Source organism: Stigmatopora argus, chromosome 9 (assembly GCF_051989625.1).
Source record: "Stigmatopora argus isolate UIUO_Sarg chromosome 9, RoL_Sarg_1.0, whole genome shotgun sequence".
NCBI classification, from domain to species: domain Eukaryota; kingdom Metazoa; phylum Chordata; class Actinopteri; order Syngnathiformes; family Syngnathidae; genus Stigmatopora; species Stigmatopora argus.
In genome coordinates this window covers 16,159,131-16,184,647 of record NC_135395.1, presented here as the reverse complement: position 1 = coordinate 16,184,647, position 25,517 = coordinate 16,159,131, and the positions used below count along the sequence as shown (strand labels likewise).

General features: G+C 39.9%; 4 protein-coding genes across 4 annotated transcripts; 2 read left to right on the top strand and 2 right to left on the bottom strand.

The window, feature by feature from the left end:
• Positions 1-76: 76 nt before the first annotated feature.
• Positions 77-9,745, top strand: LOC144082113 (integrator complex subunit 6-like). Its single transcript, XM_077608977.1, has 18 exons — positions 77-366; positions 487-564; positions 3,485-3,634; positions 4,027-4,116; positions 4,195-4,378; positions 4,468-4,596; positions 4,734-4,900; positions 4,999-5,151; positions 5,322-5,454; positions 5,538-5,632; positions 5,720-5,830; positions 6,597-6,812; positions 6,892-7,018; positions 7,114-7,256; positions 7,343-7,574; positions 8,168-8,548; positions 8,691-8,784; positions 9,316-9,745. The coding sequence occupies exons 1-18, from the start codon at positions 256-258 to the stop codon at positions 9,428-9,430; spliced, it is 2,709 nt and encodes a 902-aa protein (XP_077465103.1). The 5' UTR covers positions 77-255; the 3' UTR covers positions 9,431-9,745.
• A 1,055-nt stretch (positions 9,746-10,800) lies between these two features.
• On the bottom strand, positions 10,801-12,861 carry LOC144082385 (ER membrane protein complex subunit 5). The gene is made up of 4 exons (XM_077609517.1): positions 12,714-12,861; positions 12,409-12,461; positions 12,222-12,325; positions 10,801-11,892 (listed from the first exon to the last, which is right to left on the bottom strand). Exons 1-4 carry the CDS (start codon positions 12,790-12,792, stop codon positions 11,742-11,744), a joined length of 387 nt encoding a protein of 128 aa, XP_077465643.1. The 5' UTR covers positions 12,793-12,861; the 3' UTR covers positions 10,801-11,741.
• Positions 12,862-13,050: 189 nt separating this feature from the next.
• Positions 13,051-14,972, top strand: LOC144082564 (prefoldin subunit 6-like). Its single transcript, XM_077609802.1, has 4 exons — positions 13,051-13,256; positions 13,405-13,475; positions 13,543-13,667; positions 14,437-14,972. Exons 1-4 carry the CDS (start codon positions 13,193-13,195, stop codon positions 14,555-14,557), a joined length of 381 nt encoding a protein of 126 aa, XP_077465928.1. The 5' UTR covers positions 13,051-13,192; the 3' UTR covers positions 14,558-14,972.
• Positions 14,973-23,374: 8,402 nt separating this feature from the next.
• On the bottom strand, positions 23,375-25,517 carry LOC144082800 (transcription factor HES-5-like). The gene is made up of 3 exons (XM_077610224.1): positions 25,418-25,517; positions 25,238-25,333; positions 23,375-24,461 (listed from the first exon to the last, which is right to left on the bottom strand). Exons 1-3 carry the CDS (start codon positions 25,463-25,465, stop codon positions 24,000-24,002), a joined length of 606 nt encoding a protein of 201 aa, XP_077466350.1. The 5' UTR covers positions 25,466-25,517; the 3' UTR covers positions 23,375-23,999.

The window sequence follows — 25,517 nt, the reverse complement described above, 5'->3', positions numbered from 1 at the left end:
GGAAGGGGGCGTTCCTTTCGGTAGGGAACATAAGTTGAACAACGCGAGCAGAGTCAGAACACTGGAAAGGCGGACGGTGGGTGGGCAGAGGCAGCGGCCCTCTTCTGGAGGGGGGGGGGCTTATTATAACAAATATATACGCACATGCGTGACCTGCTTGGCCGAACTATAGATCGGTCACATGTGGAAAACAGTTAATTTAAAAAAAAAGAGAGAAAGGAAAAAAGACGCATATAACAGCGGCTTTAATTTAAAATGCCTATTTTAGTTTTCCTCTTAGACACGTCCGCCTCTATGAATCAGCGCACTTATTTGGGTACGACGTATCTGGACATTGCTAAAGGCGCGGTTGAGGTCTTTATGAAGGTAACGAATGCTTTTACCCCGACTTTTTCCCCCTCCCAGCAAGTGTGCACCTTTTGGCTAGCGTCGGCTTCCTCGGGCGACATTAATATATGTTGTTTCGATTTTCCTTTTTTTTGACAGCTGCGTGCCCGAGACCCGGCTAGTAGAGGCGACAGGTACATGCTAGTTACATTCGATGATCCGCCATACGGAGTGAAGGTAATTAGCAACTCATACAATTGATACATTTTGCTAGTCCGACTTATGTTTTCTGTTGGTGGGATTTTATTGTCCGTCTGGTTTGTCCGGCAGTTTCCGGTGGCCTCGAGGTAGCAAAAGAGCGGCAATTTAATTGTTGGCGCTGTCCGCAGAAGCAGACCGGCGCTGCCTCCTTCCATCCAGCGGACATTTTGCTTTTGTGTAGAGAAAACTCTCGGGCGTTGAGATGGAGGCGTCGAAATTTATTATCCAGCGTGACGTCACGTCCCCCCCTCACGGTTCACTGTCCTCATTGGTTCAGACTCCCGTCAGTCATCCTCAACCCCGCCTCTTGCCTCATTGGCGTATTATCATTGGCCAAACATGGCCTGAAAGTTGATAAACCTCCTTCACGGGACGGAGCACGATGGAACAATATATGTATGATGATTATTTTTCATACCGATACTGCGAGGACTGTGTTTCAGCACACAATCACAACCCTCCCTTCCTCCCATCTGTCTCACGCATCCCCTATGTGTTGGATATTCCTCGGGAATCATCATTCTGGCTATTTTGCAACAACAACAACAACAACAAAATGAATGTTCAACCGTCTGCCAGGATTTTATACTTTTGATGATAAAAACCATCGACTCACAAAATCCAGACTAACACCCCAGTCAAATTGTGATGCAACCTGTGACTGAGCCACATTTCTATAATTCCAGAGCTCAGATGTCATCTGTGTGTGATGTTTTATAACCTGGCACCTGACTCTTGGCTTTTTCATGCAATATCAATTTGCAACCTTGAGTGTCGAACCTGCCTTAAAGAGGTTTACATCAAAATGAAAATACATTATTATGTTAAATTAGTTTTCAAATCCAACATGGGGAATGAGCAAATTGGATCACAGTAAACTGGAACTGCATCCCATTGCATTATGTGGTGTTTATATAACATTAATTGTTGTCAAGTTATCTCTACTTTCTTCAAATTTTGCCCCAAACTTGAAAATTAACTGATTGAGTAAATCAAACACAAATATTCACTTTACAGAGATAGGTCATAAGAGTAATCCAAGTTAAGGGAAAATACAAAGAATGCAACTTAAGGTTGTGAGGGGCAAATTAAGCATCAATCAGCTGGCATCTGGGTGGTACTTATTTTATCCTACCAGTTGCGTGTGATTGGATCTGAAGGGTATTCCTTGCTCCTTTCTCGCCTGTCTACTTTCAAGGCTTGAATCTGAATTTTTTTATATCCTGGCTCATGCCCTATGATCTCAGGCAGGAAATGAGGCGAGGTGACTTTGATTTGGGTTTTCTTTTCTGCCCCCTGTTGGCCTGGATGAGGGGCAGACATATATTCTCCAAAGTTGACTTGACAATGTTAAATGAGTTTTCAAATCCAACATGGGGAATGAGCAAATTGGATCACAGTAAACTGGAACTGCATCCCATTGCATTATGTGGTGTTTATATAACATTAATTGTGTTGATCTCCACATGGAGTTTTAAAGTAAATAATTCAGCTACTTGGCATTCATTACGAGGGATTTTTTTGTGTCTCTAGCTGTGCATATTACTTAGAAGTATCTACTGAATAGTGTGGGCGTTTTTTTTTAAAAGAACATTTTTTACTGCTGTAGTTGCAGCGTGGTTACCAAGTGGGTAAGCCGCAAGGTCACATCCTCATTACTTGACAAATTGTTGTTATAAAATACAGTGAGATACGAGAACTTGGGTCAGTCATGATGGGTATTTAAAAAAATATATATTGAGAATGATTTTAGTATCAGACAAGCATTTGTGTTGCGCCAAATCTTATTTATGCAATTTTTGTAAACTAATATATACATATATACTTCTCATAATATGACATGTTTGCATAATCACCAACCTACATTACACCATTTTAAAGCAGTACAAGTGTATTTAGATGAAATGTAAGTTATTATATAGGACATGTGTGCTATATGATGAAGCATTCAACACGCTTAGGTGTAAGATGAACTTTGTAGTATTCTCTACTATATGGTTATGTCTAGGGTAAGTCTAGTCTTACTTGATCAAAGAGAGCAAGTGTTTGTTACTTTGTACCACTTGCTCTTTTTAGGGGTTGCAGCTCGTCTTATGTTTGTTGTGTTTGATTTGTTCCTGGAGGGTTGTGATGCAAGGGCATGCTTTTACTGCATGGGACCCCTCCAATTGTGGTGTTACACAGGCGATAAATTGTTGATGGAGAAGGAGAGAGAGTCTGGTGGGTGGGAAGAAAATAAAAATATTCCGTAGTCTGAATTATTGAGAGCAAGCTTGGCTTTGTATCTCTCCCAGCCTACACAAGATGTAGATGTCTCAGTATTTCAGCGTTGTAGCTCAAATGGCCTAATATCATACATGCAACCACCATGGGTTTCCACTTTTTTTCTCCCCCATTCTAATGCTATTCCAGCTTGTGTCTGTGTTCAAAGCAAACACATTGATACTTGCATTTGAAGCTCTTTTCTGCCCCTCCCTTTTCGACATGGGAAGTGGTAATCTTGCAGGTCATCCTTAGATTAAGCATGAAGCTTCAACACTGAAGTACTTGACCTCACTGGAGAAAATGTCCAAAAGCAGCTCCACACCCACATCCTCTCCCGTAGGACTCAATGTCTCCTTCACAGAGAAAAGGCTACAGGAGGAGGGAATTTTATTTTTTTTCTTCCCTGGGACACTTTTATTGAACATTTGCCTCTTCACTGTAGTGCTGTGGGCATATATTATCATCACTCTGAAGAGTTTGGCTCATGTAATGGTTGCTGTCATGTCTTGAAAAATGTGACGTGCTTGGACATGCTTGTCAGTCAAGAATTCATGACAGTTTGCCATTTTTTTTTTTTAAATCTACTTATTCTTTTGTACTACTTTATTCATACTCAGGCTGTGTATTTCAGGCGGGTTGGAAGGAGAACCATGCCACCTTCATGTGCGAGCTGAAGAATCTTCAAGCGTCCGGGCTGACGACGTTAGGTCACGCTCTCCGCACGGCCTTTGACCTGCTTAACCTCAACCGCCTCGTTTCAGGCATCGACAATTATGGGCAGGTACAGTATATGATATTGCCAAGCAAATTCAAATCACTCAGTTCAGTACATCATGAAACTGTATTTCATTTCATGATTCCCCTTACAAACTCCCAAAAAACCTTACAAACACCGTACGAGTCGTACGGTGTTTGTAAGTTTTTTGGGGGGTTTGTAAGGGGAATCATAATCATTTATAAGGGCAGTTATCGGCAGAGGTTGACAGGTATGTTATAGTAAAAAAAAATGCTAAGGTCGTCAGAGACTTAGGAATAGCTGTTTGTCTCATTGTTGTTTGATTACTGATTACAGCCTTGTGTGACTATTAACAGATAAAGCTCATGAAAAAATGGGTGGATGTTTAGCCACTTCATCTAAATTTGTAGATGACTGTTGGATCTTTTCCCCCTCAGGGCCGCAACCCTTTCTTCCTTGAGCCATCTGTAATCATCACTATCACTGATGGCAACAAGCTCACACATAGCTCAGGCGTTTCAGATGAGGTAAAAAAAAAAAGAGACAGAGAGAGAGGGAAAATACAGCGCTGAAATTTCAATAACCTTTATTTTGCACCTGTGCAGCTTCACCTTCCCTTGAACTCGCCTCTGGCTGGCAGCGAGCTGACCAAAGAGCCCTTCCGTTGGGATCAAAGGTTGTTCGCGCTGGTGCTTCGGCTCCCCGGAGCAGCTACTGCAGACAACGAGCAGCTTGGCAGCGTCCCCACAGATGAGTCCGCCATCACCCAAATGTGTGAAGTCACTGGAGGTTGACATTCTCGCTTACCTGTTGTATTCACACCCAACTTTTTTTTACCTAGTAGTCATTTACACATTCAATTTTTTTTTTCATCTCAGGGCGATCCTACTGCGTGCGAACGCAAAGAATGCTAAACCAGTGTCTCGAGTCTCTTGTCCAAAAAGTCCAAAGTGGCGTGGTTATAAATTTTGAGAAAAGTGGGCCAGATCCACCCGTCGTAGGGGAAGGTAACTTTTACTGATGCCAATGTGCTGTTTTCCCCCTCATAGCATTGAAAGACGTTTTTTAAGGGTAAATGTGAAAAATATCCATAACATGCTGCAGTATAACAAAACAATGTCCTCTTTTTTTTTCAATTTTGTAGACAACCAAGTGGAGTCAAACCGCTCCACGTCGTCGTCCTTCAATCCACAGCTGTGGCACAGTTGCCACAAACTCATCTATGTACGCCCCAACCCTAAAACAGGGGTGCCCGTTGGACATTGGCCCATCCCGGAATCCTTCTGGCCAGACCAGAACTCTCCCACACTGGTGAGCAAAGACTTTTTAAAAGTTAATTTACACTGAAATTCAAATTCTGGAAGACAGGATTGTTCAAAAAAAAAAACAATTAAAAAATCTACTTTCAGCCCCCTCGCACTGCCCATCCTGTTGTGCGTTTTTCCTGTGTGGACTGTGAGCCCATGGTGATAGACAAGCTTCCATTTGACAAATACGAACTGGAACCTTCACCTCTCACCCAGTACATTCTGGAAAGGAAGTCTCCACACATGTGCTGGCAGGTAGAAAAAGCAATCCGATAAAGCTCAGAAAATAAATGTCGCTCGGCTTCGCTATCAATGCATCCCGTGTGATTTGACGCAAAAGTAGCCACCGGCGCAATCCAGTTTGACTTCATGTGCACTAAGAACACTTTTTTTCCCTTTTTTTTCCACCCACCCACTTTGCTCAGGTGTTTGTGAGCAGCAGTGGGAAGCAAAGTGACCTGGGTCAGCCTTTTGGTTACCTTAAAGCCAGCACCACCCTTACTTGTGTCAACCTTTTTGTCATGCCTTATAATTACCCGGTGCTCCTTCCACTCCTCGGTGAGACATAGTGCTCGGCTTTTTAATATTCTACCAGCATTGCACTGTAAAGTGCAGCTCACTCGCTCTCTGCTCCGTTTCAGATGATTTGTTCAAAGTGCACAAGCTAAAACCGAACCTCAAGTGGCGACAAGCCTTGGAGATGTACCTTAAAACGATGCCTCCGTATTATCTCTTGGTAAGTCAATTACAAAGCCTGAAGTAGCTTTAATGTGATTTTGTTCAATTCTACAATGCGGTTGAGTTCACTTGGATCTTTTTACAGCCTTTAAAAAAGGCCCTGAGGATGATGGGGGCGCCAAATTTGATTGGAGAAAGCATGGACTGTGGTCTGAGTTACAGTGTCATCTCTTACCTGAAGAAGCTCAGCCAACAGGTGGGAATTTCAATTGTCTTCTAACGCAAGGGTGTCAGACTCGGGTTGGTTCGCGGGCCGCATTAACGTTAACTTGATTTCATGTGGGCCGGACCATTTTAGATATAATATTTAGATTTTTTTTATAAATGGATTAAAAGCCCTGAATATTCAGTTTTTTTTATAGATCTAAAACAATGTTTATTTGAGCTTTTTTTCTTAGTAAGGGGAAATCTCTTGCCAGGGAAACCAAATTTTTCTTTAATTATGTTCCATATTAAAGTGGAAAACAGAAAATATTTTTATATATTTTTAGATTTTACAAAATGATTTTTGAACTAAAAAAATGCATTTTTTGATTTAAAAGGGGGAAAATAAGGAAATATAATATACATCTATATCTATCATTTTAATTTGATCCTAAAACAGAAAGTCGGCACTCATGATTTACTTTCCCGGGCCGCACAAAATGATGCGGCGGGCCAGATTTGGCCCCCGGGCCGCCACTTTGACACCAGTGTTCTAACGGATGTTTTCTGTTTTGTAACTTGTAATTGTCGTCATTTTCAGCGTTTATCTCCCACAATGGCAGCCAGTGAGTTAATATTCAACGTGGAGAAACAATCATTTTGTAATTGTAGTCACATTAATGGTGGAAAAGATTTTTGAATCCTGTGGAACACACTGAAATATTTTTGCGAATTTAGACAAGAGCATTCATAGTCCATGAAAGATATATTTGGTGTCTTAATACAGACATGTGAAATGAAGCATTTGGTTCCATCAGGCAAAAATAGAGTCGGAGCGCCTCATCGTATCTGTGGGCAAGAAGGCGCCCCAAGAAACTGGCATGAGGGTGAAGAACCACTCAAGCTCTTTGTCTCTGGCTCACCGGCGAGATTTTAAGCAACTGCTCCACGGAATCACTGGCGAGGGTCCGCTTCGCAGTGCGGACATCAACTTCAAGGAGTTTTCCGGCTTCCAGATCGCGTTTCTCAGCAAGGTAGGCGTTGGACGAAAACCAAATGTCTTGAAAACATGTTTCCCGGGTGTTGAAAAAATGACACTTGTCTTTTTGGCAGGATGTTAAGGCTCAAGCTTATCGAAATGCCTATGACATCCCAAGACGGAATCTTCTAGATCAGCTTACGCGAATGCGTTCTAACTTACTGCGAACTTCACAAAAGCTCATCCGAGGGCAGGATGAGGGTACGTATTTTATATCATATTTTCCATCCATTTTCCATGTAACAGGATCACAGAAACTCAATTGGGTTCATTTCCAAATGGACTTGGCTTGTTAGATTACCTTCACAGCATTCCGGTGGCTCAGATGGGAAACTATCAAGAGTATCTAAAGATGATGGCGTCTCCTCTCAGAGAAATTGATCCGGATCAACCGAAACGATTGCACACATTTGGGAATCCTTTCAAGCAGGATAAAAAGGTCACATATTTGTTAAAAAAACATGTTACTTGATGCAGTCTGCTTTCTGCAAGGCCGTCAATGTATTTGTTGCTCGTGCTTTTTAGGGAATGATGATCGATGAAGCAGATGAGTTTGTATTGGGTCCTCAAAACAAGAAAAGGGCAAATTCCAGTGACCCAAATGCAGGCGCTACTATGAAGAGAAGGCGGAGCATGTCGCCGTTACTACGGCGACCCCAGACTCCACCGGTCAGTGTCAACCACATTCCTGTTGGAAAAAGCCCAACTGGTGTTCAGGGACAACCGAATCTCCCGAAGGTCATACTGCCGCACAAAGGTAGGGATATCATGTCGGTAGCAGGGTTGGGCGATCTTTATCTTCATCTTTAAAAAATATATATTCCCATCAATTTTTTTTCTTCACAATGTCCCATTTAAAAAATTTTCACAATATTTTTTCAATTTTGATTTCTTTATTGTGTTTTATTGTAACTAGTAGTTTTAAAGAATCTGCCATTTAAACATAAGTAACTTTATTTACAAAATATTGCCTGCCCCTCACAAACACGTATATATAAAAGTTATTTTTAAAATATATTTATATTGTATTTTTTTAATAAAATAATTGTTACATTGTGAAAACAAATGCATTACATTGCAGGCAGGCATGATGTATCAAATAAATGATTCATTGACGATGCGCCCTTGAATCCAAAAAATACACTTTTGTTCAGTTTGACAGTTTATTTCAAGTGGAGCGTAACAAAGGACTTGAAAAACCATCAAAGAACTCTTTTGAGTGACTTTTTTTGCCATCTGCCAAGCTTTAGTCTGGCTGCGATTACACTAAGTTTGATTGATGAAATATGTCACTGAAATTGAACTCATTTCTTGCTTAAAAAAGAAAAATGGATGACACTTTGTCTTCAGGGCCAGTTGGTGGTGTGGTGGTCACTGACAGTAACGGGGATGGCGGTCTTGTTCCTGACTCGGCTGACAATTGGCCCAGTGAGGTGGACTCTGTAGGCGGAATTCAACCTTCGCTCAACTCGGCGGGAAAAGCAACACCAGAGGCAGTGGATGGGGATGAGGACATCCACGTGAGCGAAGAGAAAGCGATGGTTGAAGACGGTCCAGAGGAGCACTCACCAGAAGAGATTTTCAATTGTGAGGGGCTGAGTCCGCAGAGCAACTTGGATAGTGCAGATACTGAGCCAGCAGTCCTGGAGACCATATTCATAACGCCATTAGATGGCAGCCAAGCGGAACTGCGAACACGAGTCATCAAGGAAGTCCGCAAACCTGGCCGACGTGAGTTAAGAGTGCCTCAAAACTGTTGATTTTGGAGTCCGAGTAAGTTGGCGCTTGCTCCTAAATGTCTCCATTGCGCATCACCTTCTTCGGGTTATCGGTTTGACTCTTGTTTATTTAACGTCTGTTTTCCTGGTGACAGAATTTGAGGCGATACTAGAACTACTGCAGCAGGTAAAAGGACCAGTCAATGTCCAGCGCTACTTCATCCAACACGCCATTCAAGAGGCCTCCAGGTAACGACTTGTACAGTGTAAAAATGCCAACTTTTACATGAAGTCCAATTTACTTCAAATTACTTACCGTATTTTCACGACTATAAGGCGCACATAAAAGTCTTATATTTTCTCCCAAATAGACAGGGCGCCTTATAATCCAGTACGCTTTATATATGGACCAATACTAAAAATGTTATCACGATAAAATAAAATAAATCAGTCGATAGGGTACACCATCAGCTCTCACAACTACGGCAAGCAGTCCCCGACTCTACTATTTTTCCCGTAGAAAAAGTACTGCGCAGTGACTGCTGGGATATATAGTGCTTTTGTCAATACACCCAGTATCACAGCGACATACCTGTCAACCTCTGCCGATAACTGCCCTTATAAATGATTATGATTCCCCTTACAAACCCCCAAAAAACCTTACAAACACCGTACGAGTCGTACGGTGTTTGTAAGGTTTTTTCTTTTTTTTTACTATGAAAAACACCACGTGGACTACTCTGAGTTCAACTCCTCTTCTTTCCTGGTAAAATCCTCCAGGTTCAAGAAACGGACACTAATCCAACAGCTGGAGCTTACTCTTGCCAAGATTGATGAGAAGCATGGGACGCCATCACAGCTTGCAAGCGATCATCAACAAAACACGCCAACGTAAGAGCGAGAAGCCAAAAACAAAAAAAATGACAAGCAGAAGACAATGTAAGTAATATAGGAACGATCCAAATGTTGCCACGTGATTTCCTGTCAGGGCTGCTTATCTACAAGGCACATTCATCGGGGAAAAGTACGTAGAGGGAATTTTGGAATCTAATCCTCTTCACACTGATGGATTGACAACCACAATCATTCAGTAGACCGACACTCCGCCGTACAGACTATAAGCCATAAAAAACATCCCTCAATGGCACTATGATATTTCTTCAGCTGGTCTGAAATGTGTTTCTGAGCATTCTTTTGAAAAGAATAATGTGAACCCCGCCCCCCATTTCTCCTGCCACGACTGCCCTCTTTTTAACTGTTACCGTCGTTCTATATCGTGAAGCAATATATCCCATTGCGTTGAGGTCAGGATGAATGCCAATGAACTAACATATTTTGGCACAATGTCTCAATACATAGCCACTGACGGCGATAGAGGTCCGAGTCCATTTTGAACAGGAGGGCTGGCAGCGATCGTTCGTATTGGCGGCGACAAAAAAAATCTTCGCTGGTCGTGGTTCAAAATGGCAGCAACAGAATGTTTTCTTACTCGTGTGCAGCTGTCTGTGTCCTTTGAGAACACACATGTTTTCCAATGTCACTCTTAGGGGAGTTTTTGCAGATCTGCAATAATTTCCGCTGACCTCCCATTTGAAGTCAATAAAAATAGGCCAAGAAATGAGCACACACTTCTTTAACCATCGGTGAGGCTCGATTGGCTGAGTGCGATAGTTTGATTTGAAGGCCTCTGCTGGTCGTCATTTTGTGTGACGTAACAATCCTTTGCCATTGTTTTCATCTCCAATGTACGCTGGCTGTGTCATGTTCATAAGGAAGAATGATTATTTTTGTGAATTTGTTCATTTCAGAGGAAGACCAATATTTTAAAAGTCAATTTTGTAAACTTAGAGTTTTATTGAATTTTATACAAAATAATAAACCACCTGTAAAACGGTAGCTGCTGTTTCCAAGTTATGTGTACCGAAGCCGAAGACTATGAAGTATGCATTTGGGGATTTTGAACCTAAAAAGTTTTCAATCACAAAAAATATTGTATTATTACTTTGCAATAATATGAGTACTAAAAAAAGTAATACGTGATATGAAAAGTTATTTTCATAACTAAAATCACTGATTTTATTACCTACTATCAAATAACCCACAAAAAGGCTTTGAATGGTATTTTGGAGTGGTTTACATTGACGCCGTCTGGTGGACAACGTGAGCAATAACGGAAATATCTGGTGTCGCTCACGACCACAATTACTAGTTTATAAGAAGACCTGCCCTAACTAAACAGGAACACAACAAGAACGTAAAAACAAGTTTAAAAACCATGTCGTGAATTCTTTAATTTTCCTTTAAAGACATTTGACAGCCAAAACACGGTGTCTATTTCGAAGAACATGCAAGTTCTTAAATCTTGGCAAACCCTTCCAACTAATTTTGTTAATTTAAAAACGACATAAATACGGGCAAATTTGACAATGAGGAATAACATGAGCGCAAGTTCTTAAATCTTGGCAACCCTTCCAACTAATTTTGTTAATTTAAAAACGACATAAATACGGGCAAATTTGTCAATGAGGAAGAACATGAACGAAAATAGATCTTTGTAATGCAACGGAAGGGCAGTTGCTACACCATTTTGTTCTGCAAAAGAATTTATCTTAATAAACGTCAACTGCATAAAAGTCAAACATCAAGTGTAAAATCAGTTAGCTTTGATTAAATTATTTATATATAATAAACAAAATGTAAATGACAAGAGATGTACCATCATTTCATTTCCAAGTCAAAAAAAAAATAGTATTAGCAAGGGAAGAGTAAGCATTTCCTCACATCCTGTCACACCAAACTGAAACTTCCTTCAGGGAGCTAAAGCTATCGGGGAAAAAAAGTTCAAACATATGAAATATAACAAATGGGTGAAATGAATCCGGTGTCATTTTTTTAAAACCCTTTCTTATGGAGAATATTCAGTGCAAAGGCGAGAAATACCCCAAGTTGTGTCAGAAAGGACACATTGACTCTGTCAAATGCCGAAGCATTTCCGTACAGCGTGACGGATGGACAAAATGAAAGGTTGGCACACTGGTGGAAGTGACCACTTTAGTGAAGATAGGTTAGTTTGTACAGCATGATGGATGGACGATGTAAAAATGGTGAGTTGCGACTCCGCCCCTCTGTCTAACAATAACAAGAAGAAGAAGAAGGAAAATCCTATCTGACGGGAGTAATTTCTCAGGCAGGAAAAAAGGCCAGTCTCAGTGCAAATGCTCCAGCTTGCGGAGCCGTAAGGGGTTGTTGGGAAGCGCTTGCTGAGAGGACGGCTCTTCCTCGCCGTTGCGGAACAGCACTCGTCCTCGGTGGTTGAAGAGGTAAAAAGACGGGTGATTCCTCAGAGTGTCAAATGTTCTGCAAGAGGAAACACTTGCTTACATTAACGTGAGAAATAGGGTAGCAATTCAAGGTGAAACAAACGAGGTTCTCGTGGTGTTGAAAAATTTATCCGCCTTTGTAATACGTGTGTAATACGTAAGTGGGGCAAAGATATTCCAAAAGTTCAATTGGTAAACAGAGTGACCACCTTGCATTAGAACTCAATAACTTCCATTAAAAGCAATGGGCGTCCAATCCATTTTGACTGGGAGACCAAGTCAAAATGGATTGGACGTCTATTGCAGTCAAAAGCAGTAAAGGTTGTAATTTACAGAGCATTACTCGTTCACGTGAATGCAACATACTTGTTCTTGAGCTCCGAAGAGGCGTCCATGTCTTTAAACTCCCCTGCAATATGCACAATCCCATAGCAGGTCATGATGAACGACAGCAAGGTCTGAAGTACAATCTGCAACACGAAAAAAATAGACAATCGTTAAAAAAAATTAAAATCTGCAAAGATGAATAGTTTCGGACATAAAGGAGACTCACGTCGATTGGCAGGGTTTCGTTTTCCTTCTCTGTAAGTCGCATGTACGATCGATCTAACGGGGAAGATTATGTTAGGAAAAGAAAGACACGCAAGTTTATTGTTTAAAAAAAAGTATTACACAAGACAAACAAGATGAATTTCACAGTAAGAATCGGAGGACGTCATCCGCGTTCGCTAATAAGAATTGCTTTAGCATCTAGCCGTCACCCCACAAGGCCCCGCTAGCCGATGAATGAATTTGTAACCCCCCCACGAGAGATAACAGTACCCCCACCCGGACCCCGATTTGAGGCAACATGCTCACGTTGTGCCGCTGAGAAACCTGCGTGTGCTAAGGCAAAAAGTCCAACGCCGACGACGCCTTTCCAAAACGACGAAGCCATTTTTCAACGGGACAACCGTGAACTCTGTGCAGCGTCGTAAAGCCGATCGCTGTCGTAAAAAGTCGCAATGCGACAAAATTCAAAACATCACACTGACAAATAGGAATACATTAGATTAACACTACCATGGAAGCGATAATACATATTATTTATTTATTTAATTTTATTAACTGTATTTTGTCATAACCTCGTTCGGCGTACACGCCACACCAGCAGGTGGCGATAAAATATTTAATATAATTGATTCCCCTCAAAATTACAAAGAACAAGAACAACTTCCGTCACCAGCCATCACCTTTTCCGGCGCTCAACCTGAGTCTTCACATTTTGCAAATCATTGTTTTCTAAAATATTAACTTAATCAAGTGACCATTTGTAATTATTTATAACCAAGAGCACAATGGCAGAGGCCATTCAAAAGAAACTCAACGCTGAGTTAGAAAAATATACCCAAATGCAAAAAGGTAGGTGCGGTAAGCATGGCTTTTGGCTACAGTGACTTGTTAGCTTCCCATATAAGGACACTCTTTAACTCTGTAAATATCCAGTAGCCTTTCTGTGCATTATTATTTATGAATAATTCACTTTCTCCCGATTGTCTGTGCTGTCTAGATGTGAGCAAGAGCATGACAGCCCGACAGAAGCTGGAAACGCAACTTGCAGAGAATAATATCGTAAAAGAGGTATGTCTTAATTCCACCTTTTGACATTTACATTTTGAATAAATCGGATGTACATCTCTGTTTGCAGGAGCTTGACATTCTAGACAGTGCAAACACGGTATACAAATTAATTGGCCCGGTTTTGGTTAAACAAGACTTGGATGAGGCCAAAGCGACGGTGACGAAAAGATTGGAGTACATCAATGGAGAGATGTGAGTTAATATGTTTAAATTTTATCCAGGCAACCTGCATTTTCTGTTTATTTTCTGTGTTAATGCACTGGGCTCGGTCAATGCAGTAGTTACCATTAAAAACCGACATGGGTCGCTGTTGAGCTTCATGTGCAAGTTGCTACATTGAACAATTTAAGACTTGAAGGCGAAAAACTAACACTTTTTAGCTGGGAATTTGCATTGCAACCAAAACAGGTATGCTGGAAAAAGTGGAGACTGATTATTATGTAACTGGAACTGCATCATTGTTTACCAAAGCAAATGGAGGTGTTTGCAAGTATTTAATTTTGATGAATCATAAAGATAATTTGCTTTCATTGAAGACTACAGCAATATTTCCTTTATTCAAATTCATTTTTAAAATCTAAATTAATTAAGACAAGAAAATATTTACTGTTTTTTAAAGGAGAAATATTTTTTTAACAATTATAAAATCACAGAAATTCATTTTTAGTTTGGACTGTGTGTGAGATATATAGTTTCCTCATGTTTTAATATTACAAATAATTTAAATAAGCCACCACCCCTTTTTTTATTAGAATAAAAATCACTATAAAATTAATGTTAATACTACTTTTATTCAGCCGTAACACTGCCCACCAACAACACCAAGTGTTTTGTGTCATTTTACAAATTTAGAATTTTGGGAGAGTCAAAATATCCATCCACGGATCAATAAATGATCAACTTTCCTCTCGCACTCAATGTTGCTCAAATTTTGACTCTTGGACTCCCTTCTCTGTTCCAGTCAGCGGTACGACACTCTCCTCAAAGACATGGAGAAGCAGTCCGACCAGCATCGACAGCTTTTGTCCAGTTTACAACAGGAGTTCAAAAAAGCGCAAGGCCTCCCTGTGGGCAAAGTCTGAAGACTTTTCATGCGTCCGCACACACGTACTCACTCCAGTGGGACACTTAACTCACGGATGGCTGAGTTTGAAGAAACGATGCAAAATTGCATCTCTGTCACTCATTTGCAGCTTTACTGTTGCCACTTCTCAGTTTTTAGCTAATAAACTTTTTTTTTTTCATGCTTGTCATCACCACCGTTTCATTGCCATTGATGGCGATAGATGTCCAAACCAGGAAAGGGCGGAGCTACAAAAATATTTCAGGAGGGGGCAGGAACTTTTTGACGGTCGACAAATATTTCATGATGGCGTAATACATTATCGATTCTTTGGTATGATGTTCTGCAATGATCAATCTAATACAAAATGATGACACATTTAACATAATCATCTCCAAATTACCTAAACCAATAAAAATTACCAATCAGTTTCATTGTGTATGACAATTTTGTCAAGACAATATTTTTAATGTTTTTTTTAAACAAGGGAATATTGAAATTATATTCATTTAGCATTTTTATTGATTTTGATTCACTTGTGCTTAAACCAATATATTGAGCCACATCGTTTACCGTATTTTCTGCATTACAAGGCAACTAAAATACATTAATTTTCTCGAAAGCCGGCAGTGATCGATCCCACTCTGCCACTTAACACAGAAGCGAATGCTGCCAAAATTGATTAGAAATAGCATCCGATAACTACGCACACTCACCCACACACAATCTCCACACTTTCTGCATTTAATTAAACCTCCAAATCCCTGTTAAACGAGTGTCTGCGAAGTGGAGCAAATAATCCCCCTTTGCATTTTGACGCACACAAATGATGTTAAATCTGCTTTTTAGGAGGCCGATGTCCCTCAATGAAAAACTAATCTCATTCCGACTATTGATGCTCTTTTCATGCGGGAGGTCTAATCCGTCAAGTAACCATGTGACCACCGCAGCGGGACTAAGGCCCCTCATTCATGGAAGGAAATTAGGCTTCTCAAGTGATGAAACATCATTATTTTCACACGCTTTTCCAATCAAAATAGTACTTGAAATTTTGTTTCACGTTAAAATTAAAAAACCCTATTCTTTGGATTGTTTTCCAGTGTTTTTTTCCCTTTATTGTTACCTGGGATGGGAGGTAGGAATGGCCCATTAGGTGTGCTTTGTGATGTTGATCTCATGGTGCTTTCATCTTTAAAGAGCCAAAACAGCGGCTGTTAACAATTGGAAAACGTCCATTGGCATCCATGAGTTTCAAGTGTAGCTTCTTTATTATTTAACATGTAGACAATCCTCTCCTCGATAGCCTATGAAAGGACTTTAACCTCAAAGGAACAGATCACACATTTATCGTGTGGGTTCCAGTGCAAATAATCTTGTTTAATTTAAAAAAAAGTAATTTTTCTGACATGGAATATTGGTGGCGAGTGGTTAACGCCTCAGCCTGGGTTCAAATCCAGGTCGGTCCACCTGTGTGGAGTTTGCCTGTTTATTCCGGGCCTGCATGGGTTTTCTTTGGGTACTCTGGTTTCCTCCCACATTCCAAAAAACATGCATTGTAGGCTGATTGGACACTCTAAATTGTCCTTAGGTATGAGTGTGAAAAACGACATAGTATAGTAAGGCTTTTTATTTACAAAAAAGACCATGTATAGTAAGGCTTTTTTCTTAAAAAATGACCATGTATAGTAAGGCTTTTTTGTTTAAAAAAGACCATGTATAGTAAGGCTTTTTTCTTAAAAAATGACCATGTATAGTAAGGCTTTTTTGTTTAAAAAAGACCATGTATAGTAAGGCTTTTTTTCTTAAAAAACGACATAGTATAGTAAGGCTTTCCCCCCTAAAAACGACATAGTATAGTATGGCTTTTTTCCTTTAAAAAACGACATAGTATAGTAAGGCTTTTTTTCCTAAAAAACGACATAGTAAAGCATGGCTTTTTTTACTTGAAAAACGACATAGTAGAGGAAGCCTTTTTTTCTTAAAAAACGATATTGTATAGTAACTTACTATACAATATCGTTTTTTAAGAAAAAAAGCCTTACTATACTATGTCATTTTTTAAGAAAAGAAGCCTTACTATTAGTAAGGCTTCTTTTCTTAAAAAATGACATAGTATAGTAAGGCTTTTTTTCTTTAAAAAATGACATAGCAAGTAAGGCTAAGAGAGTTGAAGAATAAATCTGACTTCTGATTCTTCAACTTCTAGTTGTTGCTGTGGTCCACTGGCAATATCAATGGGTCAGAACATGAGGTGGGAATCAGGAGTGAGTTCAATTCCACTCTTTGCAATTCTCAAATTGTTTATTGAGGTAATGAAAGGGATAGATATAACTTCCAATCACATCATTTCAGAAGTCACTGTGGTCCAGTGGCAAAGACAATGGGTCAGAACTTCAGGTGGACTCAAGTTCAAATCAGGAGTGAGTTCAATTCCACTCTTTGCAATTCTCAAATTGTTTATTGAAGGTCATGAAAAGGATAGATATAACTTCCAATCACATTATTTCAGAAGTCATTGTGGTCCAGTGGCAAAGACAATGGGTCAGAACTTCAAGTTCAAATCAGGAGTGAGTTCAATTCCACTCTTTGCAATTCTCAAATTGTTTATTGAGGTAATGAAAAGGATAGATATAAGTTCCAATCAAACAATTTCAGAAGTCACTGTGGTCCAGTGGCAAAGACAATGGCTCAGACAGACCTCAAGTTAGTGGATTTGACTGCCATGTGCGAGATGGGGTTCGAATCCCGCTCTCGTTTGACTAATCACTACACTAGTAGTTCAGTCAATGGGTAATCCTTTTTTCATTCAAATAAAGACTTAGTCATTTTTTTCAGCAAAACAATATTTCCGGTCAGCCTTCGGCTGACCGGAAGACAGTTGGGAGGGGGGGGTTCCTGGTGGTGTTCGACAGTCGGCCTGCGGCCGACTGCCGACACCATACAGTCGTTGACTGGCGACACCGGGACGTGAACCCTCGACACCCATGTCGCAGGCAGGTGACTTACCCACTACACCACAAGGCGGCCCGCCTATACATGATTGGAAGTTATATTTATCCTTTTCATTACCTAAATAAACAATTTGAGAATTGCAAAGAGTGGAATTGAACTCACTCCTGATTTGAACTCGAGTCCACTTCAAGTTCTGACCCATTGTCTTTGCCACTGGACCACAGTGACTTCTGAAATAATGTGATTGGAAGTTATATCTATCCTTTTCATTACCTTCAATAAACAATTTGAGAATTGCAAAGAGTGGAATTGAACTCACTCCTGATTTGAACTTGAAGTTCTGACCCATTGTCTTTGCCACTGGACCACAGTGACTTCTGAAATAATGTGATTGGAAGTTATATCTATCCTTTTCATTACCTTCAATAAACAATTTGAGAATTGCAAAGAGTGGAATTGAACTCACTCCCTATTTGAACTTGAGTCCACTTGAAGTTCTGACCCATTGTCTTTGCCACTGGACCACAGTGACTTCTGAAATAATGTGATTGGAAGTTATATCTATCCTTTTCATTACCTTCAATAAACAATTTGAGAATTGCAAAGAGTGGAATTGAACTCACTCCTGATTTGAACTTGAGTCCACTTCAAGTTCTGACCCATTGTCTTTGCCACTGGACCACAGTGACTTCTGAAATGAAGTGATTGGAAGTTATATTTATCCTTTTCATTACCTCAATAAACAATTTGAGAATTGCAAAGAGTGGAATTGAACTCACTCCTGATTTGAACTTGAAGTTCTGACCCATTGTCTTTGCCACTGGACCACAGTGACTTCTGAAATAATGTGATTGGAAGTTATATCTATCCTTTTCATTACCTTCAATAAACAATTTGAGAATTGCAAAGAGTGGAATTGAACTCACTCCTGATTTGAACTTGAGTCCACTTCAAGTTCTGACCCATTGTCTTTGCCACTGGACCACAGTGACTTCTGAAATGAAGTGATTGGAAGTTATATTTATCCTTTTCATTACCTAAATAAACAATTTGAGAATTGCAAAGAGTGGAATTGAACTCACTCCCTATTTGAACTTGAGTCCACTTGAAGTTCTGACCCATTGTCTTTGCCACTGGACCACAGTGACTTCTGAAATAATGTGATTGGAAGTTATATCTATCCTTTTCATTACCTTCAATAAACAATTTGAGAATTGCAAAGAGTGGAATTGAACTCACTCCTGATTTGAACTTGAAGTTCTGACCCATTGTCTTTGCCACTAGACCACAGTGACTTCTGAAATAATGTGATTGGAAGTTATATCTATCCTTTTCATTACCTTCAATAAACAATTTGAGAATTGCAAAGAGTGGAATTGAACTCACTCCCTATTTGAACTTGAGTCCACTTGAAGTTCTGACCCATTGTCTTTGCCACTGGACCACAGTGACTTCTGAAATAATGTGATTGGAAGTTATATCTATCCTTTTCATTACCTTCAATAAACAATTTGAGAATTGCAAAGAGTGGAATTGAACTCACTCCCTATTTGAACTTGAGTCCACTTGAAGTTCTGACCCATTGTCTTTGCCACTGGACCACAGTGACTTCTGAAATAATGTGATTGGAAGTTATATTTATCCTTTTCATTACCTCAATAAACAATTTGAGAATTGCAAAGAGTGGAATTGAACTCACTCCTGATTTGAACTTGAAGTTCTGACCCATTGTCTTTGCCACTGGACCACAGTGACTTCTGAAATAATGTGATTGGAAGTTATATCTATCCTTTTCATTACCTTCAATAAACAATTTGAGAATTGCAAAGAGTGGAATTGAACTCACTCCTGATTTGAACTTGAGTCCACTTCAAGTTCTGACCCATTGTCTTTGCCACTGGACCACAGTGACTTCTGAAATGAAGTGATTGGAAGTTATATTTATCCTTTTCATTACCTAAATAAACAATTTGAGAATTGCAAAGAGTGGAATTGAACTCACTCCTGATTTGAACTCGAGTCCACTTCAAGTTCTGACCCATTGTCTTTGCCACTGGACCACAGTGACTTCTGAAATAATGTGATTGGAAGTTATATCTATCCTTTTCATTACCTTCAATAAACAATTTGAGAATTGCAAAGAGTGGAATTGAACTCACTCCTGATTTGAACTTGAAGTTCTGACCCATTGTCTTTGCCACTGGACCACAGTGACTTCTGAAATAATGTGATTAGAAGTTATATCTATCCTTTTCATTACCTTCAATAAACAATTTGAGAATTGCAAAGAGTGGAATTGAACTCACTCCCTATTTGAACTTGAGTCCACTTCAAGTTCTGACCCATTGTCTTTGCCACTGGACCACAGTGACTTCTGAAATAATGTGATTGGAAGTTATATCTATCCTTTTCATTACCTTCAATAAACAATTTGAGAATTGCAAAGAGTGGAATTGAACTCACTCCTGATTTGAACTTGAGTCCACTTAAAGTTCTGACCTATTGTCTTTGCCACTGCACCACAGTGACTTCTGAAATGATCTGATTGGAAGTTATATCTATCCTTTTCATTACCTCAATAAACAATTTGAGAATTGCAAAGAGTGGAATTGAACTCATTCCTGATTTGAACTTGAGTCCACCAGAAGTTCTGACTGTTTGTCTTTGCCACTGGACCACAGTGACTTCTGAAATAATGTGATTGGAAGTTATATATATCCTTTTCATTACCTCAATAAACAATTTGAGAATTGCAAAGAGTGGAATTGAACTCATTCCTGATTTGAACTTGAGTCCACCAGAAGTTCTGACCATTTGTCTTTGCCACTGGACCACAGTGACTAATGAAATGATGTGATTGGAAGTTATATCTATCCTTTTCATTACCTAAATAAACAATTTGAGAATTGCAAAGAGTGGAATTGAACTCACTCCTGATTTGAACTTGAGTCCACTTCAAGTTCTGACCCATTGTCTTTGCCACTGGACCACAGTGACTTCTGAAATGAAGTGATTGGAAGTTATATTTATCCTTTTCATTACCTAAATAAACAATTTGAGAATTGCAAAGAGTGGAATTGAACTCACTCCTGATTTGAACTCGAGTCCACTTCAAGTTCTGACCCATTGTCTTTGCCACTGGACCACAGTGACTTCTGAAATAATGTGATTGGAAGTTATATCTATCCTTTTCATTACCTTCAATAAACAATTTGAGAATTGCAAAGAGTGGAATTGAACTCACTCCTGATTTGAACTTGAAGTTCTGACCCATTGTCTTTGCCACTGGACCACAGTGACTTCTGAAATAATGTGATTAGAAGTTATATCTATCCTTTTCATTACCTTCAATAAACAATTTGAGAATTGCAAAGAGTGGAATTGAACTCACTCCCTATTTGAACTTGAGTCCACTTGAAGTTCTGACCCATTGTCTTTGCCACTGGACCACAGTGACTTCTGAAATAATGTGATTGGAAGTTATATCTATCCTTTTCATTACCTTCAATAAACAATTTGAGAATTGCAAAGAGTGGAATTGAACTCACTCCTGATTTGAACTTGAGTCCACTTAAAGTTCTGACCTATTGTCTTTGCCACTGCACCACAGTGACTTCTGAAATGATCTGATTGGAAGTTATATCTATCCTTTTCATTACCTCAATAAACAATTTGAGAATTGCAAAGAGTGGAATTGAACTCATTCCTGATTTGAACTTGAGTCCACCAGAAGTTCTGACTGTTTGTCTTTGCCACTGGACCACAGTGACTTCTGAAATAATGTGATTGGAAGTTATATATATCCTTTTCATTACCTCAATAAACAATTTGAGAATTGCAAAGAGTGGAATTGAACTCATTCCTGATTTGAACTTGAGTCCACCAGAAGTTCTGACCATTTGTCTTTGCCACTGGACCACAGTGACTAATGAAATGATGTGATTGGAAGTTATATCTATCCTTTTCATTACCTAAATAAACAATTTGAGAATTGCAAAGAGTGGAATTGAACTCATTCCTGATTTGAACTTGAGTCCACCAGAAGTTCTGACTGCTTGTCTTTGCCACTGGACCACAGTGACTTCTGAAATAAGGTGATTGGAAGTTATATTTATCCTTTTCATTACCTCAATAAACAATTTGAGAATTGCAAAGAGTGGAATTGAACTCATTCCTGATTTGAACTTGAGTCCACCAGAAGTTTTGACCATTTGTCTTTGCCACTGGACCACAGTGACTTCTGAAATGATGTGATTGGAAGTTATATCTATCCTTTTCATTACCTCAATAAACAATTTGAGAATTGCAAAGAGTGGAATTGAACTCACTCCTGATTTGAACTTGAGTCCACCAGAAGTTCTGACTGTTTGTCTTTGCCACTGGACCACAGTGACTTCTGAAATAACGTGATTGGAAGTTATATCTATCCTTTTCATTACCTCAATAAACAATTTGAGAATTGCAAAGAGTGGAATTGAACTCATTCCTGATTTGAACTTGAGTCCACCTGAAGTTCTGACCCATTGTCTTTGCCACTGGACCACAGTGACTTCTGAAATGATGTGATTGGAAGTTATATTTATCCTTTTCATTACCTCAATAAACAATTTGAGAATTGCAAAGAGTGGAATTGAACTCACTCCTGATTTGAACTTGAGTCCACCAGAAGTTCTGACCGTTTGTCTTTGCAACTGGACCACAGTGACTTCTGAAATGAAGTGATTGGAAGTTATATTTATCCTTTTCATTACCTCAATAAACAATTTGTGATTTGCAAAGAGTGGAATTGAACTCATTCCTGATTTGAATTTGAGTCCACCTAAAGTTCTGACCCATTGTCTTTGCCACTGGACCACAGTGACTTCTGAAATGAAGTGATTGGAAGTTATATCTATCCTTTTCATTACCTCAATAAACAATTTGTGAATTGCAAAGAGTGGAATTGAACTCATTCCTGATTTGAACTTGAATCCACCAGAAGTTGTGACCGTTTGTCTTTGCAACTGGACCACAGTGACTTCTGAAATGAAGTGATTGGAAGTTATATTTATCCTTTTCATTACCTCAATAAACAATTTGTGAATTGTAAAGAGTGGAATTGAACTCACTCCTGATTCCCACCTCAAGTTCTGAACCAATATTTTTGCCACTGGACCACAGCAATAACTAGGAGATGAATCAGAAGTCAGATTTATTCTCCGACTTTCTTAGCCTTACTATACTATGTCGATTTTTTAAAGAAAAAAGCCTTACTATATACGTACTTGTGTCAATTGAAGGCATCGAGTTCATATGTGTGAGGGATGGCAGTGATTACAAAATGTTTTTCGGTCAAAACCCACTACACCGTCACTGATAAGAGTGAAACTCGGTCGTTAACCGAGGAGACGCTGCAAAACGGCCGTCAACCTGGGCTATTTCCTCAGCTCTGATGTTGCCCCGTTTCAATGACAAAACAATTATCGTTTTGACACTTCCGCCACGATGCGTGCAGCCCCTTTTTTCAGTTTCTGGCCTGCAGTTTATTTGGGCTTTTTTGATGCCAATTAATAAGCAAAAAATCCCTTTGTCTATTCGAGGTTGAAAAATCATGTGTGTTTATAACCCGTGTTCTTTTCTTTTTTTAAATCCAACTCGCCCGGCCTCAAAAAGAGGCCACCTTGGAATGGTCCATGCAGGAGAAGAAATACGGGGTAGATCTGGATTCACATTACACGTTAATGTTGCTGAAAGCAGCTCAAGTTAATATAAAACAAAAAGGACGCTCCAAATGAGTTTGTATTATGTTGGGATTCATCATGCCATTTTATTTGGTTCATAATATACTTGCTGTAGGATCAGCCTTGCAGTTACATATACAAGTTTTGAACAAAACAAGCTTTTCAGTTGCATTCAGGGCGTTTGTAGATTGGATGTAGTCTGGAACGGTGGACATTTTGTGAGTGGCCACTCTTGTGTGTCCTCTTACATGTGAAAAACAGTCCTACCCTACATTAGCATGTTAATGGACATGTCCAATGTGCAACAAGTACGTGTGAACTACAAGGCTTATCCCACTTTGGAAGACTACTGACTCGACACCCCCGGTTCCAAAAAGTTGTTTTTTAAAATCCCCAAAGTACAAAAAAAAATCTTTACTAAGTTGCAGCTAGTTCTCAAATTTCCCTAAAAATATATTTAAAAAAGTTTTGCTGATTGGCTATTATAAAAATGGAAAAACCCTGAAAAATAGGATAGACAGCTGATTTTGCACAAGTGATTACATATTTCAATGTCAACTGCAGGGGTACCAACACAGCCACATGGCTGCCATTGACGGCAATATACGTCAAATTCATTTGAATGTGCGGTTCACGTGAATTTGTCACTGGAAATGGCAGCCAATGTGTTAATCAGACAACAGCATGAAGCTGCTTTTAGTTAAAACTAAAAAAATATGGTGACCCCTAGTCCACTGCCATGCAAGGAATATCAAAAATAGAATCTAGCTCTTGACTAAATTAGAATATTTATGACTGGGGCCAGGGTCTCCACACAGGGTCTGGACTTTGGGCACAAGACGCGGGGGAGGACAGCAACTCCCTGGTGTCACAGTACTGATACTCGGACCCCTGGCTTGGAGAAGGGGGGAGTATACCATCTTGGAACTGATAGCGGCGGTTCAGATGCGGGGGGTACAGAGCACGGCCGTGTGAGGGTGAACTTGTTGAAGCGGCTTCCCCGGACCCTTGCCCGAGCCCCTTTTCATCACTGGCTATGAAGCTTTGGATCCGTAGGAGACATGACCTCATCCCCTCCTGGTAGCCGTGATGCTGCTGCTGATGGGGGCCGCAAACTTGTTGCACCCTGGGGGATAAAACTGACTTGAGCGCACCCGAATCCCTCTCCTCCTTCTCCTTGTTGTCCGACTTGAGGAATTGAACCACGCTCTCCAGGATTTCGGCTTTCTCCACTTTGGGGTTGGATAATTTCTAAGAGAAAAACAGTTGAAGTCAGAATTATCTTATGTGTGAAGTATTTCCTCTTCGTAAGGGCAACATTTACAGGAAAAAAATAGGCAGTGGCTCCTTAGCCGGTAACTAGTCAAATAGCCTATATGGCCCCATATGGCTATTTAGTCAGTAATAATTCTGTGTGGGATAAATAGTAAGAAACTACGGCTACGGAGCCACTGCCTAAATAATAGTCATCAAATCCATATTCCCCTAATGTTAAAATCTATCAATTGGCAATAACACATCAAATTTCAATAAGATTGGTTGAATGGTTTAGAAAATCCCCTATTCACTCAATGTTAAATAATAAGTTACCGGCTAAATAGCCCCTGGGACTATTTGACCGGTTACCGGCTAAGGAGCCAGTGCCCAAAAAATATGTGGTTAGCGTGTCAGTCTTGCAGCTCTGGGGCCCTGGGTTCAAATCCAGTTCTCCCCAGGCCTGCGTGGGTTTTCTCCAGGTACTCCGGTTTCCTCATACATTCCGAAAACATGCATGGTAGGCTGAATGGAAACTCTAAATTGCCCCCAGGTACTAGTGTGAGAGTGGCTGGTTGTAAATGGGTAAAATAATTTACCAAAACTGTTCACAGCAGATTAAATAAACAAATACAAAAACAACCAGTTGTATTTAACTTTTGAGATTTGCTTTAACACTTATTTGCGTAAAAGTCAAACCTTAAAGCCGCAGTACCTTGCAGTAATATCACATCCAACTTGCTTTTGATTTGAAAAAAAAATGCAGTGTGTACCTCATTGTGTGTATTTTCCAACATCAAAATTCTCAGCGTCTCCAAACTGCGATTAATGCGCTCCCGTCTGCGTTTCTCCATAACCGGTTTGGACACCTTGAAAACAGACGCATGACTTTTAACAGCTGTTTTCTTTTTGTTGTTGTTGTTGTTTTTACTCCATTTAAATCCGCACCTTACCCTCCTGGTTCCGTGCCTATGAGGCTGCGGTGAAGACAACGCCTTCATCCCGGGCCGGAATCGAACCAAACACAAGACGGTGGATGTTTTGCACCTGGTG

What these genes read in the sequence shown, in the direction of transcription:
- LOC144082113 (XM_077608977.1), top strand. Translation starts at nt 256, where the DNA reads ATGCCTATTTTAGTTTTCCTCTTAGACACGTCCGCCTCTATGAATCAG. An exon ending in TCCACCCGTCGTAGGGGAAG is followed by an intron (nt 4,597 to 4,733) that starts GTAACTTTTACT and finishes TCAATTTTGTAG; the next exon opens with ACAACCAAGTGGAGTCAAAC. An exon ending in CTCCACACATGTGCTGGCAG is followed by an intron (nt 5,152 to 5,321) that starts GTAGAAAAAGCA and finishes CACTTTGCTCAG; the next exon opens with GTGTTTGTGAGCAGCAGTGG.
- LOC144082385 (XM_077609517.1), bottom strand. Translation starts at nt 12,792, where the DNA reads ATGGCTTCGTCGTTTTGGAAAGGCGTCGTCGGCGTTGGACTTTTTGCC. An exon ending in AGGTTTCTCAGCGGCACAAC is followed by an intron (nt 12,462 to 12,713) that starts GTGAGCATGTTG and finishes CTTCCCCGTTAG; the next exon opens with ATCGATCGTACATGCGACTT. An exon ending in TCTTCGGAGCTCAAGAACAA is followed by an intron (nt 11,893 to 12,221) that starts GTATGTTGCATT and finishes TTCCTCTTGCAG; the next exon opens with AACATTTGACACTCTGAGGA.
- LOC144082564 (XM_077609802.1), top strand. Translation starts at nt 13,193, where the DNA reads ATGGCAGAGGCCATTCAAAAGAAACTCAACGCTGAGTTAGAAAAATAT. An exon ending in ATATACCCAAATGCAAAAAG is followed by an intron (nt 13,257 to 13,404) that starts GTAGGTGCGGTA and finishes TGTGCTGTCTAG; the next exon opens with ATGTGAGCAAGAGCATGACA. An exon ending in AGAATAATATCGTAAAAGAG is followed by an intron (nt 13,476 to 13,542) that starts GTATGTCTTAAT and finishes CTCTGTTTGCAG; the next exon opens with GAGCTTGACATTCTAGACAG.
- LOC144082800 (XM_077610224.1), bottom strand. Translation starts at nt 25,465, where the DNA reads ATGAAGGCGTTGTCTTCACCGCAGCCTCATAGGCACGGAACCAGGAGG. An exon ending in ATAGGCACGGAACCAGGAGG is followed by an intron (nt 25,334 to 25,417) that starts GTAAGGTGCGGA and finishes TCTGTTTTCAAG; the next exon opens with GTGTCCAAACCGGTTATGGA. An exon ending in TGGAAAATACACACAATGAG is followed by an intron (nt 24,462 to 25,237) that starts GTACACACTGCA and finishes TTTTTCTCTTAG; the next exon opens with AAATTATCCAACCCCAAAGT.